Genomic DNA, 20956 nt, shown 5'->3' with positions numbered 1-20956 from the left:
GTCTTTACTGTACTCTTGTAGTGTGAAATCAAAGCAGGGATGGCCCATTATTTGCTTCTGTCTGCTTCTCTATCTCATTTCCACAGCTACCGCCACGGACCTCTTGTTTCTCTCTCTTTCTTATTATTAATCTCTTCTTCATCATCCTTCTGCCCTCGTTCATGGTCACGGGTGGAGATGGAGATGGGGATGCATTTCGAATTCTAACCAATCACCCTTTCTCTGTCTTCGAATTCGTCCTTCTTCTCCCTGGCTCATTGCGTTGCGGTTCTCATTTTGTTGGATTCCCATGGAAGACGACGGAGAGTGGGTTCTAGTTCGTCGCACCACCGACATAGATTTGTGGAGGCCAAGCTTGAACTTGGAGGAGATGGGCAACGATGATCCACTCAAGGTTCGTTTCTCTGAGCCCGCTAAGCATTGGACTGATGCTTGCCCCATCGGAAACGGACGTCTTGGCGCAATGGTCTGGGGTGGCGTCCCATCCGAGTCATTGCAGCTCAATGGTAAGTGGTACTAACCTCTCTCTCTCCCTCCCTCTGCGCCTACGATTTTTGACCAAATATGGCCTTTGTGTTGTGCCTACTGGAAATGCCTATTCAGAGATTGATTCACGTCTTAGTTTTATTCAATGTTTGAGTACGTTGAGTTTGAGCCTTCGAGGTCTGTTCAGTTCCGAGCTTTCATTACTGCAGGTCGTGCAACATTACTTTATAAAATATATAATAGTAAAAGAGAAAACTATATTCTTCTTGAAATGAGTGACTTTGGAGTTTGGATAAGAACTGGGACAACAAATGTAATATATGCTCTCTCTCTAGATTTGTTTGTTTTTGGAGGCAAGACTGATGGTTTTTTGATTCAATAATTTTTGTAGATGACACTCTCTGGACTGGGGTGCCTGGTAACTATACGAACCCTGACGCTCCAAAAGCACTAGCGCAGGTCAGAGAACTGGTCGACAAAGGCCAATACCCTGAAGCTACTGAAGCAGGATTTAAGTTGTCTGACGCTCCGTCCGATGTATGTTTCTCTTTGTTATGGTTAAACTTGTAGATGAATCTTTACATTCTGTTTCGGTGGATGTGGTTGAATGCAATATATCACAACTCTTATGGCACTCATTTGCAAAGACTGCCTCCTAAAGATTAATGCCTTGGGGGAAAGAAAAAACAACTAAGGTCCTTCTGTGTAGTGATAATTTGATTATATAAATTGGGTTTCGTATTTGTTTCAACAAGGAGATTGTTGTGATACCAGAAACAGGGGTGTCCGATTAAGGCCCTAATTTTGGTTGGAATAATGTGTATAAATTGCATAGAATTCACCACATTCCCTTTGTCTTTGACCGATCAAGGCCCTAATTTTGGTTGGAATAATGTGTATAAATTGCATAGAATTCACCACATTCCTTTTGTCTTTGACTGTAATGAGTTCATCTAACAAATGAAATACAGTATATGTTACTTTTTCTTTACTCCATTTAAGTTGAAATATGGGCAAGGGATCGCAACACGGGTGGCGGGATGAGATCCCCATGCCCAGCCAATGGGGGCACGGGAAGGGTTACCGCATGGTTTGTCAACGAGGGGAACATGTCAAGGAGAGAGAGAGGAGGGGGGAGAGTGAGAGAGAGAGAGAGACGATACCGTATCGGTGAAATGGTATGGACCAGGGGTAATACAGTAAAAAAACCATTTTTTTAAGGAAAACCAGGGGCGAACATGTATGAAACAGGCCGATCCATATCGGTATTGTATCGGTTTTGAAGGTGAGCAATATCCGATCCGACACTATGCACTAAAACCATGTGGGGATAATTTTCCCTTGATAGTTTACTTTTCTTACTGAAGTGTAATGGATCTTTATCTCTTGATAGAAAACATCTCTGGTAATGTAATTACCTTTTTCACCATAAATTCAGGTATGAAATATTTTCATCATTTGATTTGGGTGTCATATATGTCTCTTTTTTTTTTTTTTGGGGGGGGGGGGGTAATCTCATTTATGTCTGTTCAGAACGCTTATTATTTTACATCTTCTGTGGATCCATTGACTTCTCGTATGATCTCTTGGTATGTCCCTGTTTACTGATTGAGCATAGATACTCATGATATGTACATGAACTTATAACAGTGGCATACAATTATCTTTTCTCTAAGCTCTGTTTGGTTGCGAGGGAAATTAAAGGGAAGGGAAGTGAAAAGTTTCAAACCTAAAAAAACAACTCTTGTGACCATTACCGATCATGATTATATAAAATACTTAAATTTGTTTACCATATTTAGTATATGATACTTTTAGAAGTAATTTTATTTTACTCTCATACCCAAGGGATTTGGATGCATTGTAAAGTGAAATTTAATTACTAAATATGGAATGATTTAGAGTTAGTGACATAATCATGTTGAGTAATGATTACAGAAGTTTCTTTTTTAGGTGAAAAAATTTGACTTGCCTTTAATTTCCCTTGTGTTGGGTTTTGATGTCTTGCATTCTGGGTCCATTACTTGCATAGGGGTAAATTTGTAATTGTGTGGGGATTATGGTTTTTAAGGTTTCCTATATATTTTCTCTGTGAGAAAACCCTGAACATAAGCAAGGGAGATCACATTGTGAGGTGGAGAGTGGTGTAGAGAGTTTTTTCTGGCTTAGCGAAAAGTCTCTAGTTCTCTAGGGTGGATGAAGGCATTTATAGCGAACCACGTTAAATTCCTTGTGTTGTGTTTGATTGTTTGCTTGGTTTCTTCTTCGTGGTTGCACAATTGTTCCCAACAAGTGGTATCAGAGCGGAGTTCGAGAGACCGTCTTAGGTGATGCATGGACATCTGGGGAACGAGTGGTGCACAAGGAGAGTGGAAGAAGGTACGATTTGGACATATGATTCCAATGTACAATTCTGATATGTGAAGAAGAGGAGAAAACTCTTAGTGTAAGAAAAAGAAAAAGTGAAAAAGGAGGTACGGTATAGTGCAAAAGAATGGGAAGAAAATGTAGGGGAGAAAGAGTAGGTGCGCATGGAGTTGTACCTACTAGTTGAAGGGGAAAAAAAAGAGAGGGAAAAAGCAAAAAGGTGAGTGTACGGGAGAAGTTTTTCTCTTGGTGAAGAAGGTGGGTGTATGTATACCCTACAAGAGAGAAAAAATTGGATGGAAACTCAAGGCGTGAAGAGCTTGTTCATGGGTGGAGTTTGGTATCCCATGGTTTTTTGGCGTTGCAGACACAGTGGACGGTGTGAAACATCATATTTTGCTCCCTTGTATAGATCATGTAGGTTCATGGAAAGATTAATGATGATCATGTTCGTTGAGGTTGATAGCGGGCATGGAGGGTAAAGATCAGGTAAATAAGATGGTCATGAAAAATTCAAACTGCTTCATAGAACCTTTCAATGTCCATAATGATTTCACTCTGTGGCAACAACGGGTAAAGAATATTTTTACGAAGGAGGGGACAATTAAGGCTCCCATGAAGAAATTAGAAAGCTTGGAGAAGATGGGGGAAGATGAGTGGCTAGAGTTGAGGGATCTAGCGAACTACAAGTTCTAGTTATATCTTGTGGATATGACTCTTCTTGAGGTCATCGGGTTGGCATATTCGGAAGAAGTCTGGGCAAAGCTGGAGAGCAGGTACAAGTATAGGTCTTTGACAAATCAGTTCTTTTTGAAGAAACAGTTATATGGACTTCGGTTATTACAGGGAGCGAAATTTGAGGTGTACTTGGATGAGTTCATCAGAATATTGATGGAATTGTCGACTTTAGATGTTAAGATCGAAGAAAAGGAAAAAGAACTTGTCCTATTAGCTTTATTACCTCTTTCATTTGATTATATTGTGACTATATTGTTGTTTGGTAAGGATACTCTCAAACTTGATGAGGTTCTTGTTGATTTGTTGATGAATGAGACACGACGGAAAAATAGCGGTGAGATGTCAGAGGAAAAAAATGCCTTAGTAATAGGTGGTGGTTTGGGCAGAGGCAGATCAAATGAGAGACGGGAGGAGTTCGACAAGTATAAGGGTTACTCCAAATCGAAAAGGTCACAAAATAACTTGTTATTATTGTGAGGGGGAAGGTCATCTAAAAAGGAATTGCCCAAGGCGTACGGAGGATGAAAAGGAGAAAGTGGATAAGAAGGAGAATGAAGGTATATGATCTAATGTTGCCATTGCAGAAAGGTCTTGGAATGATGGAGATGTCTATCTAATTACTTCATCAAGTATGGAAACTTTAGATTGGATTTTAGATTCTAGTTGTTCATTTCATATGTGTTCAGTTAGGGATCAATTAGCTATATATCAATTTGTGTGATAATAGTATTGCCACAATGGCAGATAATGCAAAAGCAAGATTGCTAGGATTGGGACTGTAAGGATTTCCATGTTTGATGGAATTGTGCGAATTTTGATTGGGGTTAGAAATGTGCCGGATTTAAGGAAGAGTTTGATTTCACTTGGAACATTGGATTCAAGAGGTTTTAGATATCATCTGAAGGTGGAGTTTTCAGGTTCTCTTGAGGGACCATGGTTGTGAGTAAGGACAAATGATTGGTAATCTGTATAGATTAGCAGGGAGTATTGAAACAGGTGGAGCTACCATTGGAACTCAGGAAAAAATACAGATGGACGAAGAAGGCTGCAAATAGTTCAGGTTGTGAGCACATGCAGGTCAGGAAAAAAGCGAGTCTCTTCCGCTTCAGATTTTGTGGGTGGAAGTGATCTCTCTGATGAGGTTGGAGCAGTAGGAGAGGTGGATCAACGTCACATCGTGCAGCGGTGAGCAGTGTGGGGCAACCCGGGCGGGGGTGTGGACCATGCTGGTTGGGTATGGCAGATAGGCAGAGACAATGGTAGAGTTTGCAGATTCTTACATCAATACTGGTATTCTTAAGGGTAGCTTGTAGAATCCAAGCCAAGGTGGAGATTGTTGGGTTTTTATGTCTTGTTGTATTTTGTAGTGGTCCACATAATTATTATTGGGCTTGTATATGTTTGTGCCGGGTTTTTGGTCTATTACATGCATAGGGGTAAATTTGTAACTGTGTGGGGATTTGGGTTTCCAATATATTGTCTCTGTGAGAAACTCTGAACATAAGTAAGGGAGATAACATTGTGAGGTGGAGAGTGGTGTAGATAATTTTTCTTTCGTAGTGATAAATCTCTGGTTCTCTCGGGTGGATGTAAGCATTCGTACCAAACCACATTAAATTCCTCATGTTGTATGTGATTGCTTGCTTTGTTTCTTTCTTGTGGTTGTGCATTCGTTCCCAACACCTTGCAACCAAATGGAGCCAAAGGGAGAGGACTCCCCATAATTTAATGACTGTTACTTCTTTGTCCCTGTTTACCGATTGATAGAGATTTTCATGATATGTTACATGAACATTACAACTGTGGAATGCAATTATCTTTTCCCTAAGGGAGAGGTTACCCCATAATTTAATGACTGATGCTTCCCACAGTTGTTTATGAGAATGAACATTGTCATCAATTATTTCTAGTTTCTATATTCATTATTTCTTCGAAGTTGTTTATTGTCTAAACCAGACTAAAACTGGAGTTAGTGGACAATTGCAGAAACTGAGCTTCAACTGTCATGGTTATTTATCCAGCATCTTATGTATTAACACCTCTCTGTGATGTGAAGGTTTACCAGCCTCTAGGTGATATCAAGCTAGACTTTGATGATTCCCATGTTGCATATGATGTAGAGACATACCAGAGAGAGCTCGATTTGGATACTGCAACGGTGAAGGTGAAGTATGCTGTGGGGGAGGTGGAATTCACAAGGGAACATTATGTTTCATTTCCCCATCAGGTGATAGCGACAAAAATTTCTGCAAGCAAGTCAGGGCATCTGTCCTTTACAGTGTCTTTAGATAGCAAATTACATCATAGTTCGCATGTAAATGGCAAGAATCAGATAATCATGGAAGGAAGTTGTCCTGGTAAAAGGATGGCACCGAAAGAGCAAGCAAATGACAATCTAAAAGGAATTCAGTTTTCTGCAGTTCTTGATTTGCAGATTAGTGATGGTGTGGGAGTAATACAGGTTGTGGAAGATAAGAAATTGAAGGTTGAAGGCTCAGATTGGGCTATTTTGCTTGTGGTGGCTTCATCTTCATTCGACGGGCCATTCACCAAGCCTTCAGAATCTAAAAAAGATCCTAGTTTAGAGGCTCTCAATACATTGACTTCAATTAAGAATATCTCCTACTCTGATCTTTATGCGCATCATTTGGATGATTATCAACAACTTTTTCACCGTGTCTCTCTGCAGCTTTCAAAAAGCTCCAAGAATGCAAAAGGAGATCAGTGTAATGGGATGAAGAAGCTTTGGTCTTCAAATACTGATTTTTATGCCCGCAGAATTGGCAATGATACAGTGTCAACTGCTGAAAGAGTGAAATCCTTCAAAACAGATGAGGATCCTTCATTAGTAGAGCTTCTATTCCAGTATGGTCGGTATTTGCTTATCTCTTCTTCAAGGCCTGGAACTCAGATATCAAACCTACAGGGGATATGGAACAAGGATGTTGAGCCAGCTTGGGAGTATGTTCTCTAAATGCTTATACCGCCATCTGTGTATAATGTATATGAATATGCTTGGAATGTTCTCTTATTTTAAATGTGCACTATTATCCTACATAGATGAATGCTGCCGGATTTCATCTATCTTAAGCGAAATTCATTTTGTAATCTTGCCAACCTTAGTTCTCTACTTTGGATCTCAGTGGGATCAGTGTCAGATTCAGATTTCAGTTTTTAATTGGCCAATTCAGGTTGACTTTGCATCAAAACAGTGGATGTGGATGTATCCTTACAACATGATGTATACAAGGATGCAAATGACGTGAAGTATTTGGATCCAGTCCATCTTTGATCCATTTGGATCTTGTTTTGTATATGTATTTACTGCTATTGGTCTGAGATGTATGTGGATCTGGATCAACCAATGCATATTTAGATCTGGAACTCTTAACAACTATAGTCCCCATCCAATCTATTATATGCCATACTCTTTTATCTTTTGGAGAACCATTTCTTTAGATTTCACCCCTTTTGTATCATTGACATCGATCGTTGAGGGTGGCAATTCTCAGCTGGAAATGAGATCAGATTTGGCCTGTTGCTGGGCTTGGGCATAAACTTTGTGCTGATGAGATATATTGACCATTTACTTCAAGCCCAAACTTGCCAAGCTACATGTTGCTCAGTTAAGGTTTTAGTGTAATAAAATGATATTTCCATGAAACTAAGACAGATTATTATTTGTTTTACGTTTTAGTTTTTATTAGGGGCCGCCAAACCTGCCCATTTATCAATGGGCTGGACATGGACACATCTACCTTCTGCCTATTAATTATAGGCAGGTTTGGGCTGGGCCAATAACTGAAGAAACCTTAGCTAACCCTCTAAGCCCTCCTGATCACCATCCCTATTGGCAACCTTCATTGCAAGATCAAATCATCTCAATGTACTGGTATTCTGATTCTATCAACAATTAGCACTACTCATTCTATTTGCTGTGCTCATTTTTCTGTTCGTATTTTTACCCAGCACCTTAAAGAACCAGCATAGTTGAACTATTGTGGCTCACTACACAAATATGATTTTATGTGATTTTTTATGGTCAGGTTTCATGCTAATTGGGACGGGGCTTGGTTGAGTTAAGATGTGTTTGTTTGTGTTAAGAGAGAGGAATATCCCTCTCGGGATTAGCGTCAGCATTCTGGCGCTAATACCGAGAGATATTCTCTCTCCTATCTCTATATTTGCTTTATGCTTTTTGTTTTCCCCTTTTTACCCTTGTAAATCTCTAACCCTATTAGTAAAGATATTGCAGCCCTCTCTCATTCATTGAGAGAGCTGCTCTTGGCTCTCAAACTCTCATCTCTTCTCCTCATTTTCTCCTCTTTTTCCTTCTCTATTTTCTGCTACTTGATTTACATGGTATCAGAGCTGTTCGATTACTGGATACAAGCTTAAGCTTCTTCACCTGGTTCTCCATAGCTTCCTTCATCCCCACGAAATAAGAAGGTGCAGCTGTAATCGACCTTTTTTTTTTGGACTCTCGACTCAGTTTCTGAAGCAGGGGGTGCTTTCACCCCATTTTTAGTGTGGTTAAGGACTGTTTTTATGATGGATTGATGACATCTTGTTCAGGTTTGATGTTCTCTTTCCCTTATTGGCTGATTTCTGAAGCATAGTACTCGATTCTATGCTCTGTTTCTGTTGGTGCTTGTGGGACTCAATTTTTGCTGCTCTTTTACACTCTGAGAGTGGTTTGCATTCAATATTAAAGGAAGAATATTCTTAGATTCATTCCTATGGCTGCCTGGTTCTCAGTTGGGCTGATTGAGCTTTATGTTTATGGATATCTGTCTATTTGATTGAGAGTATTATTCTGCTATTTGGATCTGTCTTGTGGTGTTATGGGTTGAAGCATCTTGGACTATTTTTTGGAGATTATTTTTCTACTGTTTGGATCTGTTTTTGGTGGTTTATTGGTTGCAGCATATTGGCCTTTATTAGAGTGCTTTGACCTACTTTGCCACTGTTTTTGGCCTTTGTTAAGTGATATTTCTGGTTTCTCTTTATATTGATCGGAATGGGAGAAACCTCAAAAGATGCCACTCCTAAATTAATGACTGAGGTTGTATCCTCCTCATCCACATATCTTACATCTAAGAGGTTGGAAGGGACTCACAACTTCCAACAGTGGCAGAAGATTGTGTCCTTAGTTTTGACTGGAAGGGGGGACAAAAATCACTTGACCGGGGTGAAGCCTACGGGTACTGATGACTCTTCATGGGAAATTACTGATGCTCGGATTTTGGGACAAATGTTGAATTCCATGGACAGCCATGTTGTTGATTTAGTCACCCATATCAACACCGTCAAGGAACTGTGGGACTACTTGGCTGTGTTGTATTCTGGACACAACAACCTTTCGAGGATTTATGAGTTATCTCAGGAATTTTATCGGGTTGATAGGAAGGGTAATCCACTTACCCAACACTTTGCTGATTTCAAGCGTATGTATGAGGAGTTGAATGCACTGCTGCCCATTACTTCTGATGTGACACATATGCAGAACTAGCGGGAACAGTTAGCTGTTATGAGTTTTTTGGGTAGCTTGGGACCCGAATTTGATTCAGTTCGCTCTCAAATCCTTGGTGGTGACAAGGTTCCATCTCTTGCAGACACATTTTCTAGGGTTCTTCGTGTGTCACGAGACACTACCCGAGACTCGAGTACTATTGATAGTACTGCCCTTATGAGCAGTAGCCGTGCAGGGGGACGTGGTCCTCCTAGGCCCACCTTTGTTGTTTCTTCTTCTGCTCATTCTCCAGGCTTGCCCAATAAATCTGAGAAGAGTGGCTCTACAAGAATGGTGTGTCACCACTGTGGTAGACCTGGGCATATCCAGCGGTTTTGTTGGAAGTTACATGGCAAACCATCTCAGCCCAGGACAGCCAACACTGCTAATGTTGACCCCGCTGCCTTGTTTGTACCTATGGAGGAGCGCCGGGTCTCTTTGACCATGACAAAGGAGGAGTATGCTCGGTACAACCAGGGAACGGCCTCTCAGGAGGCTTCCTCCACTTCTACTTTTGTCCAGACAGGTAATGCCACTGCGTGCTTCTCCACCTCTAGGCCCTGGATTATTGATTCTGGGGCGTTTGATCATATGTCTGGGATGTCAGGTATCTTTTCCTCTTTACATAACTCCTCTTCTATCAATACCCTCGCGATGGTTCCTTTGCTACGCTTAAGGGTACCGGCACTGCTCAACCCACTCCTACCATTTCTTTATTTTCAGTTCTATATTTGCCTCAGTTCCCATTTAACCTTTTGTCTGTTAGCCAACTAACTAAGGCTTATAATTGTTCTGTAACCTTTTTCCCTGATGGTTGTGTCTTTCAGGATCTCCAGACGAAGAAGACGATTGGTAGAGGCAGGGTATCAGAGGGGCTATATCTTCTTGAGGACACGACTTCTGTTGCTTGTTCGAGTACTTCATCCCCTCACCAAATACATTGTCGGTTGGGACATCCTTTTTTACAGAGTTTGCAGAAACTTTATCCTAGTTTTCGTTCTCTTTGAGTTTTAGATTGTGAATCTTGTCAGTTTGGAAAGCTCCACCGTGTGAGCTATCCTCCTAGAGTCAATCAACGGGCCATTGCCCCTTTCTCTTTGGTTCATTCTGATGTATGGGGTCCTTGTCCTGTAACATCCACTCTTGGATTTAAGTATTTTGTTACTTTTGTTGATGACTATTCTCGTGTTACCTGGTTATATTTAATGAGAAGTTGATCTGAATTGTTTTATATCTTTTCCACTTTTGTTGCTGAAATAAGAAATAAGTTTGGTTATTATATTAAGATTTTGCGTAGTGACAATGCCCGCGAATATTTTTCTGCTCCCTTTAATGTTTTCATGACCACTCATGGCATTATTCATCAGTCTTCTTGTCCTGACACACCTCAACAAAATGGTGTGGCAGAACGGAAGAATCGCCATTTAATGGAGGTTACTCGGTCCCTTCTCTTTGAAATGAAGGTGACCAAACCCTTTTTGGCGGATGCTGTTTTGACTGCATGTTTTCTCATCAATCGAATACCCTCTTCTTTGTTGAAAGGGGGCATTCCTCATTCCTTGCTCTTTCCTTCTGACTATTTGTTTCCTTTGCCTCCACGGGTCTTTGGGTGTGTTTGTTTTATTCGGGATCACACCCCTGGGTTGTCCAAGCTAGACCCTGAATCTCTTAAGTGCATTTTTGTTGGCTACTCCCGTCTTCAGAAGGGGTATCGGTGTTATTCTCCAACTCTTCGGAAATATTTTATTACTGCTGATGTCTCTTTCTTTGAGTCTCAGCCGTATTCCACCACACCAGTTACTTCATCTGATTTGGATGAGGATATTCCCATTTATATTATTCATACTCCTGTGCCGGTACCTCCTCCACCTACTACTGTCCCTACACAAGCTCGGCCTGAAATTCACAAAGTTTATGGCCGTCGTTTAAGAGGAGAAGCCGCTGCCCCTCTTGTTCCTCTCCCTACTGCCACGTCTTTACCGTCTGGAGGTCCTACACTGGTTCCTCCACTTTCCGATTTGGACCTTCCCATTGCTCAGTGCAAAGGTAAGCGTCGCTGTGTTCGCCATCCTCTTTCTGCTCATGTTTCCTATTCTGGTTTGTCTCCTTCTTTTAACACTTGTTTATCTACTGTTGCATCTCATCCTGTTCCAAAGACCACTGCAGAGGCATTGTCTAGTTCTGGCTGGAGGAAAGCTATGGAGGAGGAATTGCAGGCTTTGGAACATAACCACACTTGGGATCTTGTTCCATTGCCTCCTGGGAAGTCTGCTATAGGTTGTCGATGGGTGTATGTTGTTAAGGTTAATGCAGATGGCTCTCTTGCTCGCCTTAAAGCCTGCCTGGTGGCTAAAGGCTATGCTCAGATTTATGGGGTGGATTATTCTGACACCTTTTCTCCTGTTGCTAAGCACACTTCTGTTCGGGTTTTGATCTCTCTTGCGGCCACTCATAGGTGGCCTTTACACCAGCTTGATGTCAAGAATGCGTTCCTTCATGGAGATCTCCAAGAGGAGGTTTATATGGAGCAACCTCCCGGGTTTGTTGCTCAGGGGGAGTGTGGCATGGTTTGTAAGTTGAAGAAGTCCTTGTACGGCCTAAAACAGTCTCCCAGGGCATGGTTTAGTCGGTTCACAGAAGTAGTTCTTGAGTTTGGTCTATCTCAATGTAACAGTGACCATTCCCTTTTTTATCGTCGGACCACCACAGGCAGAATTTTCCTTGTTGTGTATGTGGATGATATTGTCATTACTGGAGATGACTTTGAAGGCATTAAGAGTTTGAAGTCTCACTTACAACAGAGGTTTCAAACTAAGGATTTGGGAAAATTAAATTATTTTTTGGGTGTTGAAGTGGCTCAGTCAAGGAAAGGTATATCTCTCTCGCAGCGAAAGTATACTCTTGATCTACTTACAGAGACTGGGATGTTAGGGTGTAGACCTCTTGATAACCCGATGGATCCTAATGTCAAACTTGTTGCTGATGAGGGAGATGTCCTTGTAGACCCAGAGAAGTATAGAAGACTTGTTGGAAAGCTCAACTATTTGACTTTCACCGGACCCGACATTGCCTTTCCGGTGAGTGTTGTAAGTCAGTTCTTGTCATCTCCTCGCACTTCTCATTGGGATGCTGTTATCAGAATTTTGAGATATCTTAAGAAGGCTCCAGGACGAGGATTAGTCTATGCTAATCATGGACATGGGAGAGTAGAAGGTTTTTCAGATGCAGATTGGGCTAGGTCACCTATTGATAGGAGATCAACTACAGGTTACTGTGTGTTTGTGGGAGGTAATCTTATCTCCTGGAAGAGTAAGAAACAAAGTGTAGTGGCTCGATCAAGTGCGAAGTCCGAATATCGAGCCATGGCACATGCAACCTCTGAACTTGTTTGGTTGAAAATGTTATTGATGGAGCTTGGGTTTGAGGATTCTTCACCAATGCAACTATGGTGTGATAACCAAGCAGCAATACACATTGCTTCCAACCCAGTGTTCCATGAAAGAACCAAACATATTGAGGTAGATTGTCACTTTGTTCGAGAAAAACTTCAGCAAGGAGTAATCTCTACGCAGCATATCAAGACAGGAGAGCAACTTGCAGATCTTTTTACTAAGTCTTTAGGAAGTGGGAGGGTTGATTATATATGTAACAAGCTGGGCATGATTGATATATATGCTCCAGCTTGAGGGGGAGTGTTAAGAGAGAGGAATATCCCTCTCGGGATTAGCGTCAGCATTCTGGCACTAATACCGAGAGATATTCTCTCTCCTATCTCTATATTTGCTTTATGCTTTTTGTTTTCCCCTTTTTACCCTTGTAAATCTCTAACCCTATTAGTAAAGATATTGCAGCCCTCTCTCATTCATTGAGAGAGCTGCTCTTGGCTCTCAAACTCTCATCTCTTCTCCTCATTTTCTCCTCTTCTTCCTTCTCTATTTTCTGCTACTTGATTTACAGTTTGTATTGCAACCTCACTCATAAACCCAACAGGACTTAGTACACATCTTTCCCCTAACTATCTAACTTACCTTCTCTGTATTGATATTCACTTTGTTGCATAATCCTTCATGTGTCATGGAAGGGTGAAAAACCATAATACTTCTACCTCCACATATGATTTATTTGGTTTCTTTTTCTCCCACATCCTTGCTTCTCTGTTTATATCTACAGTGATATATTTTGTCCATTTTTCTGGTATATTCCAGGAATGCAATTTTTCAAATTTTCCCAAGGGGGGTGGGGAGGAGCAATTAGTGCAAGTTCAAGAGCAATCTGATCATTTTCCTTTCTTTTTTTTCAGTTGTGCTCCTCACTTGAATATCAATCTTCAAATGAATTACTGGCCATCTCTTAATTGCAACCTAAGAGAATGCCAAGAGCCCTTGTTTGATTACATTTCTTCACTGTCAATCAATGGGAGTAAAACAGCACGAGTAAGATTCTCTTTCATTCTCCGGTTTATGCTTATATTTCATGTGGTTTAATGAACAATATCTGCATTTTCGTTTACTTTTGTAATATAATTTAATTTAGGAGTCTGAATTTGATCCGTTAATTTTTGCCAGGTTCAATTAATAACAAAGAAGTTCATAACATGTAGCAAGTCAAATTTGTAAGGGTTTAAGCAGTGAACTGTTAGGTGCTCCACTGCTTGAACTTAACAGAACTGATATAAGAATTTTTTTTCAAGGCATTCGTAAAGAATCCAAAGAAAAGGAATGGTTGCTTATTCTCCCACATAGTGAGGACCATGTAATCTTTGAAGCTCAAAAGGTGTAATCTTAGAATCACAGATATTATTGTTGGGCCTACTAGTTTTACAGTCGATGTTATAGTGATTGACATTCCTTCTTCCTTCAACATGCATCTTGGAAGGCCATGGCTCTATGAGATAGGTGTGCTAGATTATTCGTCTTTTACTTGTTCGTGGTTGCATCCAAAATTATGAACAGAGCTTTAGGTTGTAACAAGCTGAGGAAAAACATGGCTTGAAATCCAAGTAGTTAGAATATTATGAAAGAACCTTTTCCCTCTTTATGGTAGCTGCTTTGGTGAAGGAGACTGTTCTCTTCTTTCACAGCTTTCTGTACTTCTGCGTTCAAATGTTGCTGAGACTTGATTTCTTGTCCAATACATTGACAGATCAACTATGAAACAAGTGGTTGGGTCGTACATCATGTATCAGATATATGGGCAAAAACATCACCACATCGTGGTGACCCTATGTGGGCCCTGTGGCCAATGGGTGGAGCATGGCTTTGCACTCATCTTTGGGAGCATTATACTTTCACTATGGACAAAGTAAGATTAGCTACTTTCTTGTAAGAATCTTTTGTTTTGTTTTTGTTTTTGTGTTTTTAAGATTTGGTTAAGTGAATCTGCCCTATAAGTACTAAGAATATTATGTCGGATTTCTATTTATTTTTTCCGATTCTCCATTTTCTATTTATTTGGGTGCATTCAGTTAGCTTGTATTGTGGTGTCTTGGTTTGCATGTACTTGTGGGATTTTTTTTTAAACGGCTGGTTGCAGTAAGAAGAAACCTTGGATAACAATTTCTATATACCGAACCGTCATAATTGCCAGATCACCCTTCCACATGGCAAAACTAGCTGTGCCCGTGCAGAAAAATGTTTGGATGTGCCAGATCAGAAAAACTTTTGGCCTTAAGAGTGTCCCCAGATATTATGGATTGGCAGAATAATATGTTTATATGTAGCCAACTTGAAGTAATTGGGAGGAGGTTTTGTTGATTTCTGTTATTCATTTTTTGTCTCTAGGTTTTTGGTGAAGAATTTTTTTTGGACGGTGGTGAAAGAAGTAGGATTGTTTGTGTATTCAGAATGAACATTGCCTTTAATCCAAGATGCTGCAATATATAGTGCCTATGCATACAACATCAATTTAACATAGTTTGCTTTATTGATATCCCAATGTTGTGTGCTTAACTTTCTGCATTTTTAGGCTTTCTTAAAAGACAAAGCATATCCCTTGCTGGAAGGGTGTGCATCTTTTTTGTTGGATTGGTTGATTGAAGGACGTGGGGGATATCTGGAAACAAACCCATCAACTTCTCCAGAGCATAGATTCATTGCTCCTGATGGTAAACTTGCAAGTGTGAGCTATTCGTCAACTATGGACATGGCAATCATAAGGGAGATTTTCTCTGCAGTTATTTCTGCTGCCCAGGTATTTGTTTTAAAATTCTAAATGCTGTCTTACTTCCTAAATGATCCTAGTTATTGTCTTGATATCTTCTTTATTCTTATTAATTGTGTGGATTTCTTTTGAACAGGTTTTGGGGAGGAGTGAAGATGATTTGGTTGAAAGAATTCAAACAGCACAGCCAAAACTTTACCCAACAAAAATTGCTAGAGATGGTTCCATCAGGGAATGGGTAATATACAAGCTTGAATCAGATAATTATATTGGTATCACTGTTATCGTTATTGTCGTCATCTTTATTTGTTTTTTCTTGCTTGCAGCATCATTTGGAATCATGGATGGTTACACTGAATATGAAAAAGTAACCGTCTTTTCTATGCTGGTCTAATTAATCCTACATTTCTATGTACAACAGGCAGAAGATTTCCAGGATCCAGAGGTGACTCATCGGCATCTCTCACATCTTTTTGGCCTGTTTCCAGGCCACACAATAACTATTGAGAAAACTCCAGACCTATGCAAAGCTGCTGACTACACTTTATATAAAAGAGGTCTGTTTGAAAGAAAAACTGAATTCAGTGTTCTCTTTATTCCAGCATGTCATCTGAATGCACGCATGAAAGTAATGTGCTCAATTTGGGGGAGGGGGTTGGCCTTATTGGCATATCCTTTAGTTGGTCTCACCTGGAGATATCTACGGCCAGGAGTGTTCTACATTTAATTAGAAGATTGGTTATACTGTGACACAGCACCCATCAGAAGCTAAATGTTGGAAACCGTCACACAATGATAAGCAGCTCTTCAACAGTAGAAGCATATTCACAAATACTAACTTTTTTATTTGTACAAGGATAACTAACACCCAACCTCCCCCCACCCCAAAAAAAAATGAGGCAGGATTTGATCGTGGGTCTCCACTATCAATTGCTGGAGACCTTACCACCAGGTCAATGGTGGTACCTTTTAAGAAGTACTAACTTGTTTGTTTAGAAGCTCTATATATTCATAGTTGCATGTGGAAGTAGAAAAAGATCAAACAGTCATTCTGTGAAAAGAAATCAAATTACAAACACTAATACCTACCATATAGTAAACATATCTTGTCCATTTTGTCAGTCAAATGGCAAAATACTTAAATAGTTGGTCACTTGGTTGCATCGTATAAACTTCCTGGCTCTATGCACAATTAAATGTAATAAAGATACATATCCTTTGTGGTTGTGTCTGAGACCTGTCAACTTGTGTTGGCCGTGCTGAAAAGTTATAGGGAGCAGTCATATCTCTCATGGGCATGCACTCTTAAACTTTTAACTTTTAATTTTAAAGAAAATCTCATCTCAAGTACCATAGAAGCTGTAACTATGTTTTCCTTGGATAGGGGAGGAAGGCCCAGGATGGTCAACTACGTGGAAGATTGCTCTGTGGGCCCGCCTGCACAACAGTGAACATGCGTATCGGATGGTCAAGCATTTGTTTTACTTGGTGGACCCTGATCATGAAAGCAACTTTAAAGGGGGGCTTTATAGTAACTTGTTCACTGCACACCCTCCATTCCAAATTGATGCCAATTTTGGGTAAGAAACAGTCTCTGTTGTACATTTAGAGGGAATGTATACTGTTAGCAACTTGGGTGGGCGGACCTCGGTGCAACGGTAAGGTTGCTCCGTTGCGACCTAGTGGTCGCGAGTTCGAGTCAGGAAACAGCTTCTCCATGAAGCGGGGGTAAGGCTGCGTACATTATGACCGTCCCCAGGCTCCAGTGACGGGAGCCTTGTGCACTGGGTACACCCTTTGTATACTGTTAGCAACTTGGAAGAACCGCAACCTTTTCTAGTTATCCACAGTGATGGTAACTCTTATTGTTGATGCCAGATTTACTGCAGCAATAGCAGGAATGCTTGTTCAGAGCACTGAAAAGGATTTGTACTTGCTTCCTGCTCTTCCAAGGGATAAATGGGCAAGTGGTTGTGTGAAAGGCTTGAAAGCCCGTGGTGGTGTAACAGTTAGTGTCTGCTGGATAGAGGGAGAACTTCATGAAGTGGGTATTTGGTCAAAAGATCTTAATCCTGTTAAAAGGCTACACTATAAAAGAGCAGTTGTTGCTGCTAGAATATTGCCTGGCAATGTCTACACATTCAACAAAAGGCTAAAATGTGTGAAGATGTGTCCTCTTTCTGAAGCGGCTGTTATTTAAGCACTACGAGGTTGAGTGAATTGTGGGAAGGGCTTTTGTTTTTCAATACTTCTCCGTGAGGATGCACTCTCAGGAGCGGGGTGTGCTTTAGTCCATTGAAGTGGGGAGAGCATTTTATTATATTTTAGGCCTGAGACTGTGAGATCAAATGAACTTTCGGAAGAGCATTTTCCCCCTTTCTGGTAAGAGTGCCAAAGCTTTTTTATGCCCTGATTTTTTTTTTCTTTTCTACTAAATACATATGTTGTCAACATTACTGATCAGGATGGTTCTAGTTCTTCTTCATGTTGGATTTATTTCAAATTGTTAAACAAGTTGGCTATCTTTATTCACCATTTCACCTTATTTGTAACAATCACCCCCAGTCAGTGGGGTGGATAAATGGCACAGAAAAATGATGTTTTAATTTTGGAAATGATACCTTTAACCACAGGTGCAAGAAGTTCCATGAACTCTCAATGAGATAACTCCTATTGGAATCAAAGGACAGCAGCCTAATGCAATATTGTGTTTTTCACTTTTCTATTTTTCATGTGTCTGATGAGGCATAGGGTGAAGACCTTTGTGTGGGGGGGGGGGGGGGAGAGGGAGGGAAGGTACGGGAATTTCTTGGAGGATGCCTACTCAGGATGAAGACAGAGGTCGAAGTAATAGAGGGGCATGGATTCTGGAAGTTTGGTGGATGCTCTCTGGAGGCTTTCTGTGAGATGATGTTTATGGAGATTTCATGTGATACGAAAAGGAACTTAGGAACCCTGATTTCAACATCAGACTAGTTGGCTAGAAAGCCCTACGGGGCCAGGTACCAACAATCCCAATCAGCAGTTAGTTCTGGCAAGGTAATTGCAGGATTCTTCTTGTGCAAAAATAACATTATTTTTCATTTATTTCAATCCATTCCATTAGGAGTTCTCATCGTACAAACATATTTCTTTTTATCATCCGTAATTTGCATAAATGTGCTAAATTTTGAATTGTATCATTAAGGGACTATCTGCTTTTACTGTGAGAAAATTATGTCTTCTCTGGGTTAATATTCATAAATATTTGCATTTTGGCTGAAATTGAATCCCATTTTTCATTGGAAATATTTCACTGGATTTGCTTAAAAGCAAGAGGAAATTGATTTTAGCTAGAAAGCCAGAAATTATTTTACCCATGGATAGTTGGGGCCCCTACCCCTTACCAGGGGTATTTTAAGACCGTACAAAATTTTGGAAATGACTTCCATTTCAAAATTCTGGATTTTGTTTAAGTGGTGGCATCGTGGTCTATGATATATTTACCATCCTTTACCATCCAAGGAGGACAGCGACCCTCTAAAGTGGTTGAATTTTTTTTCCTCATTCAGCCTTTGTTTAAATATAGTTCTTTTTCCTGTACCATCTGTAAAAGTAGAAGTGGCAAATAGAATAATAGATACAAAATAAATTTTACAATTAAGTATTAGTGGTGAATGAAACTGCGATACAAAATAAAGAGATTTTCTTATTGACACCTCTTAAGGTGTCAAATGATTTTTACCCTTAGTTTAATGCATATGTTTCTTTCTATGAAGGTAAAATCTGTTATTTTAATGTGTACTCGAAAAATATGCAAGACAAGTATAGCTTTTGATTATAACATAATGATGAGTTATTTTCAAATTATTTAGAGAACTCTTTTTTATTACCTGACTTAAAAGAACTTGGGAGAATAAGACAAGGGACAATCAAAAAAGATGTCAAATTCTAAATACACCTATAGACTCGCTAAAATAAATCTATTTTTCAATAAAATTTGGGTACTTCGTGAATATTTTTGGCAATGCCCATTTTCTTTTCATGTTTACATTTTTGGTTTTTGTTGACCATACACGCTAATATATATTATAAATTCTGTTGTGTCATCCAGTGCATCCTTTGACTCAACAATTAAGCTTTGGGAGGTGGAGCATGGGAATCTTCTCTATAGCTTAAACGGTCACAGGTACTGTTTATGGGCTTTTTAATCCTGGTCCACAATTATTGACAATTTACAATGTTGGACCAGAACAATTGATTTATTCACTTGTGCACACTCCAAAAATCAACCAGATTAGATAAACCAGCTCATCCATTCATTTTTTCCCCTTGCTACTTGTTCAATATATTCTTGAATTATTAGTGCTCTGAAGTCAGCTGTTGAATGGTATTTCCGACTTTTACATGTGCTAAAATCACACATCAGCTAATTGTTGTTTGTCCTTTGATAAAAATAACCAGGGACCCTGTATATTCTGTTTCGTTTAGCCCAAACGGGGAGTATTTGGCGAGTGGATCTCTAGATAAATGCATGAACATCTGGTCAACTCGAGATGGGAAGCTTGTAAAAACGTACACCGGTAATGGTGGCATATTTGAAGTCTGCTGGAACAAAGAAGGTGACAAAATCGCTGCCTGTTTTGCCAACAACACTGTCTGTGTGATGGATTTCAGAATGTAGTGAGCTTAACTTCTCCAGGAGTGCCATTGTGATGCATTTGCTGAATGGTGGCAATCATATATTGTGTGAAATGCATTCATGAATCGTTATGAAGAAGTTAAGCTAGACCAGCTCTGGTATGCTAATTGCCTCACTGTTTTAATGTTTCCATTAACTTTTTGGTTCATGCTCAAATATTCTAATTCTCATGAATGATCAGACTTGCTTTCCACAGTAGAAATGCCAGAAGCTGATTCTGACCACCAGTACAGCTTAATATTTTTAACAGTAGATAGATCTGAACCTGTTTAGATGAACATAGTAGGGAGTCGGTTCCCGCCGACGCCAGAGTACTAATTCTAGCAAAGGGCTCCCCAAATCAAATAAGCAAATGAGAGGAAGGGGAAAAGGCCGGGGGGGGGGTGCCTTCAAGGTCATTTTACTGTTCAATGTGAACAGTAAAATGTGAGAGGGCGCACGCCCTTGTGCAATACATTAACCCAATATAGTATTATCAACCCTTCTGTATTGCTGGAATTCGCTTGTCTGAAATTTAATACGTTCTACGGTTCTACCATGAACAGCTAATAGTTACATTAATTGTATTTCGAAAAATCACAAGATAAATTTGAGTCATCTATTTTTTTTATTTATATATCTCTTAAATCTTTAAGTCTATTTCCTCTTAGAATTGGGGGATGTAGTGGTACACATGCATGGACATAAACGACATGTGCACCAATATAAATATAAAATGGGGGCATTGGATTTATTTAGATTCTGAAATTTGAACAAATCCCTCCCCTGGTTGTAAGGGAAATTAAAGGAAAGGGAAGTGAAAATTTTACATTTAAAATAGAATTTTTTGTGTAATCATCATCCCACACTATTATATCATTAATTCTAGATCATTTCATATTTGGTTATTAAAGTTCACTTTACCTTGCATCTAAATCCCTTGAGTTTTAAAAATAAAATTGAAATGGATCAAGTTTCCTTCCATGGATCCCATTCACTGCGGGGCGGGAAAGGGTATTTGGAGGGCATTTTGG

General features: G+C 39.9%; 2 protein-coding genes across 3 annotated transcripts; both read left to right on the top strand.

The window, feature by feature from the left end:
- The first annotated feature begins 212 nt into the window (after positions 1–212).
- On the top strand, positions 213–17584 carry LOC122658132 (alpha-L-fucosidase 2-like). 2 transcript variants are annotated; one of them, XM_043853039.1, is made up of 10 exons: positions 213–506; positions 878–945; positions 5648–6552; positions 13404–13536; positions 14246–14404; positions 15068–15292; positions 15399–15500; positions 15684–15819; positions 16647–16842; positions 17141–17584. In XM_043853039.1, exons 1-10 carry the CDS (start codon positions 290–292, stop codon positions 17460–17462), a joined length of 2463 nt encoding a protein of 820 aa, XP_043708974.1. In that variant the 5' UTR covers positions 213–289; the 3' UTR covers positions 17463–17584. The 2 variants fall into 2 exon arrangements, with proteins under 2 accessions (XP_043708974.1, XP_043708973.1); XM_043853038.1 differs by having other exon boundaries at positions 878–1023.
- A 538-nt stretch (positions 17585–18122) lies between these two features.
- Positions 18123–20221, top strand: LOC122658200 (WD40 repeat-containing protein HOS15-like). The gene is made up of 4 exons (XM_043853111.1): positions 18123–18164; positions 18234–18301; positions 19356–19430; positions 19706–20221. The coding sequence occupies exons 1-4, from the start codon at positions 18123–18125 to the stop codon at positions 19923–19925; spliced, it is 405 nt and encodes a 134-aa protein (XP_043709046.1). The 3' UTR covers positions 19926–20221.
- Positions 20222–20956: the final 735 nt, after the last annotated feature.

Source organism: Telopea speciosissima, chromosome 4 (genome assembly GCF_018873765.1).
Source record: "Telopea speciosissima isolate NSW1024214 ecotype Mountain lineage chromosome 4, Tspe_v1, whole genome shotgun sequence".
In the NCBI taxonomy this organism is placed as follows: domain Eukaryota; kingdom Viridiplantae; phylum Streptophyta; class Magnoliopsida; order Proteales; family Proteaceae; genus Telopea; species Telopea speciosissima.
Note: the sequence above shows the minus strand (reverse complement) of the source record. Positions and strands in the feature narration are given on the sequence as shown.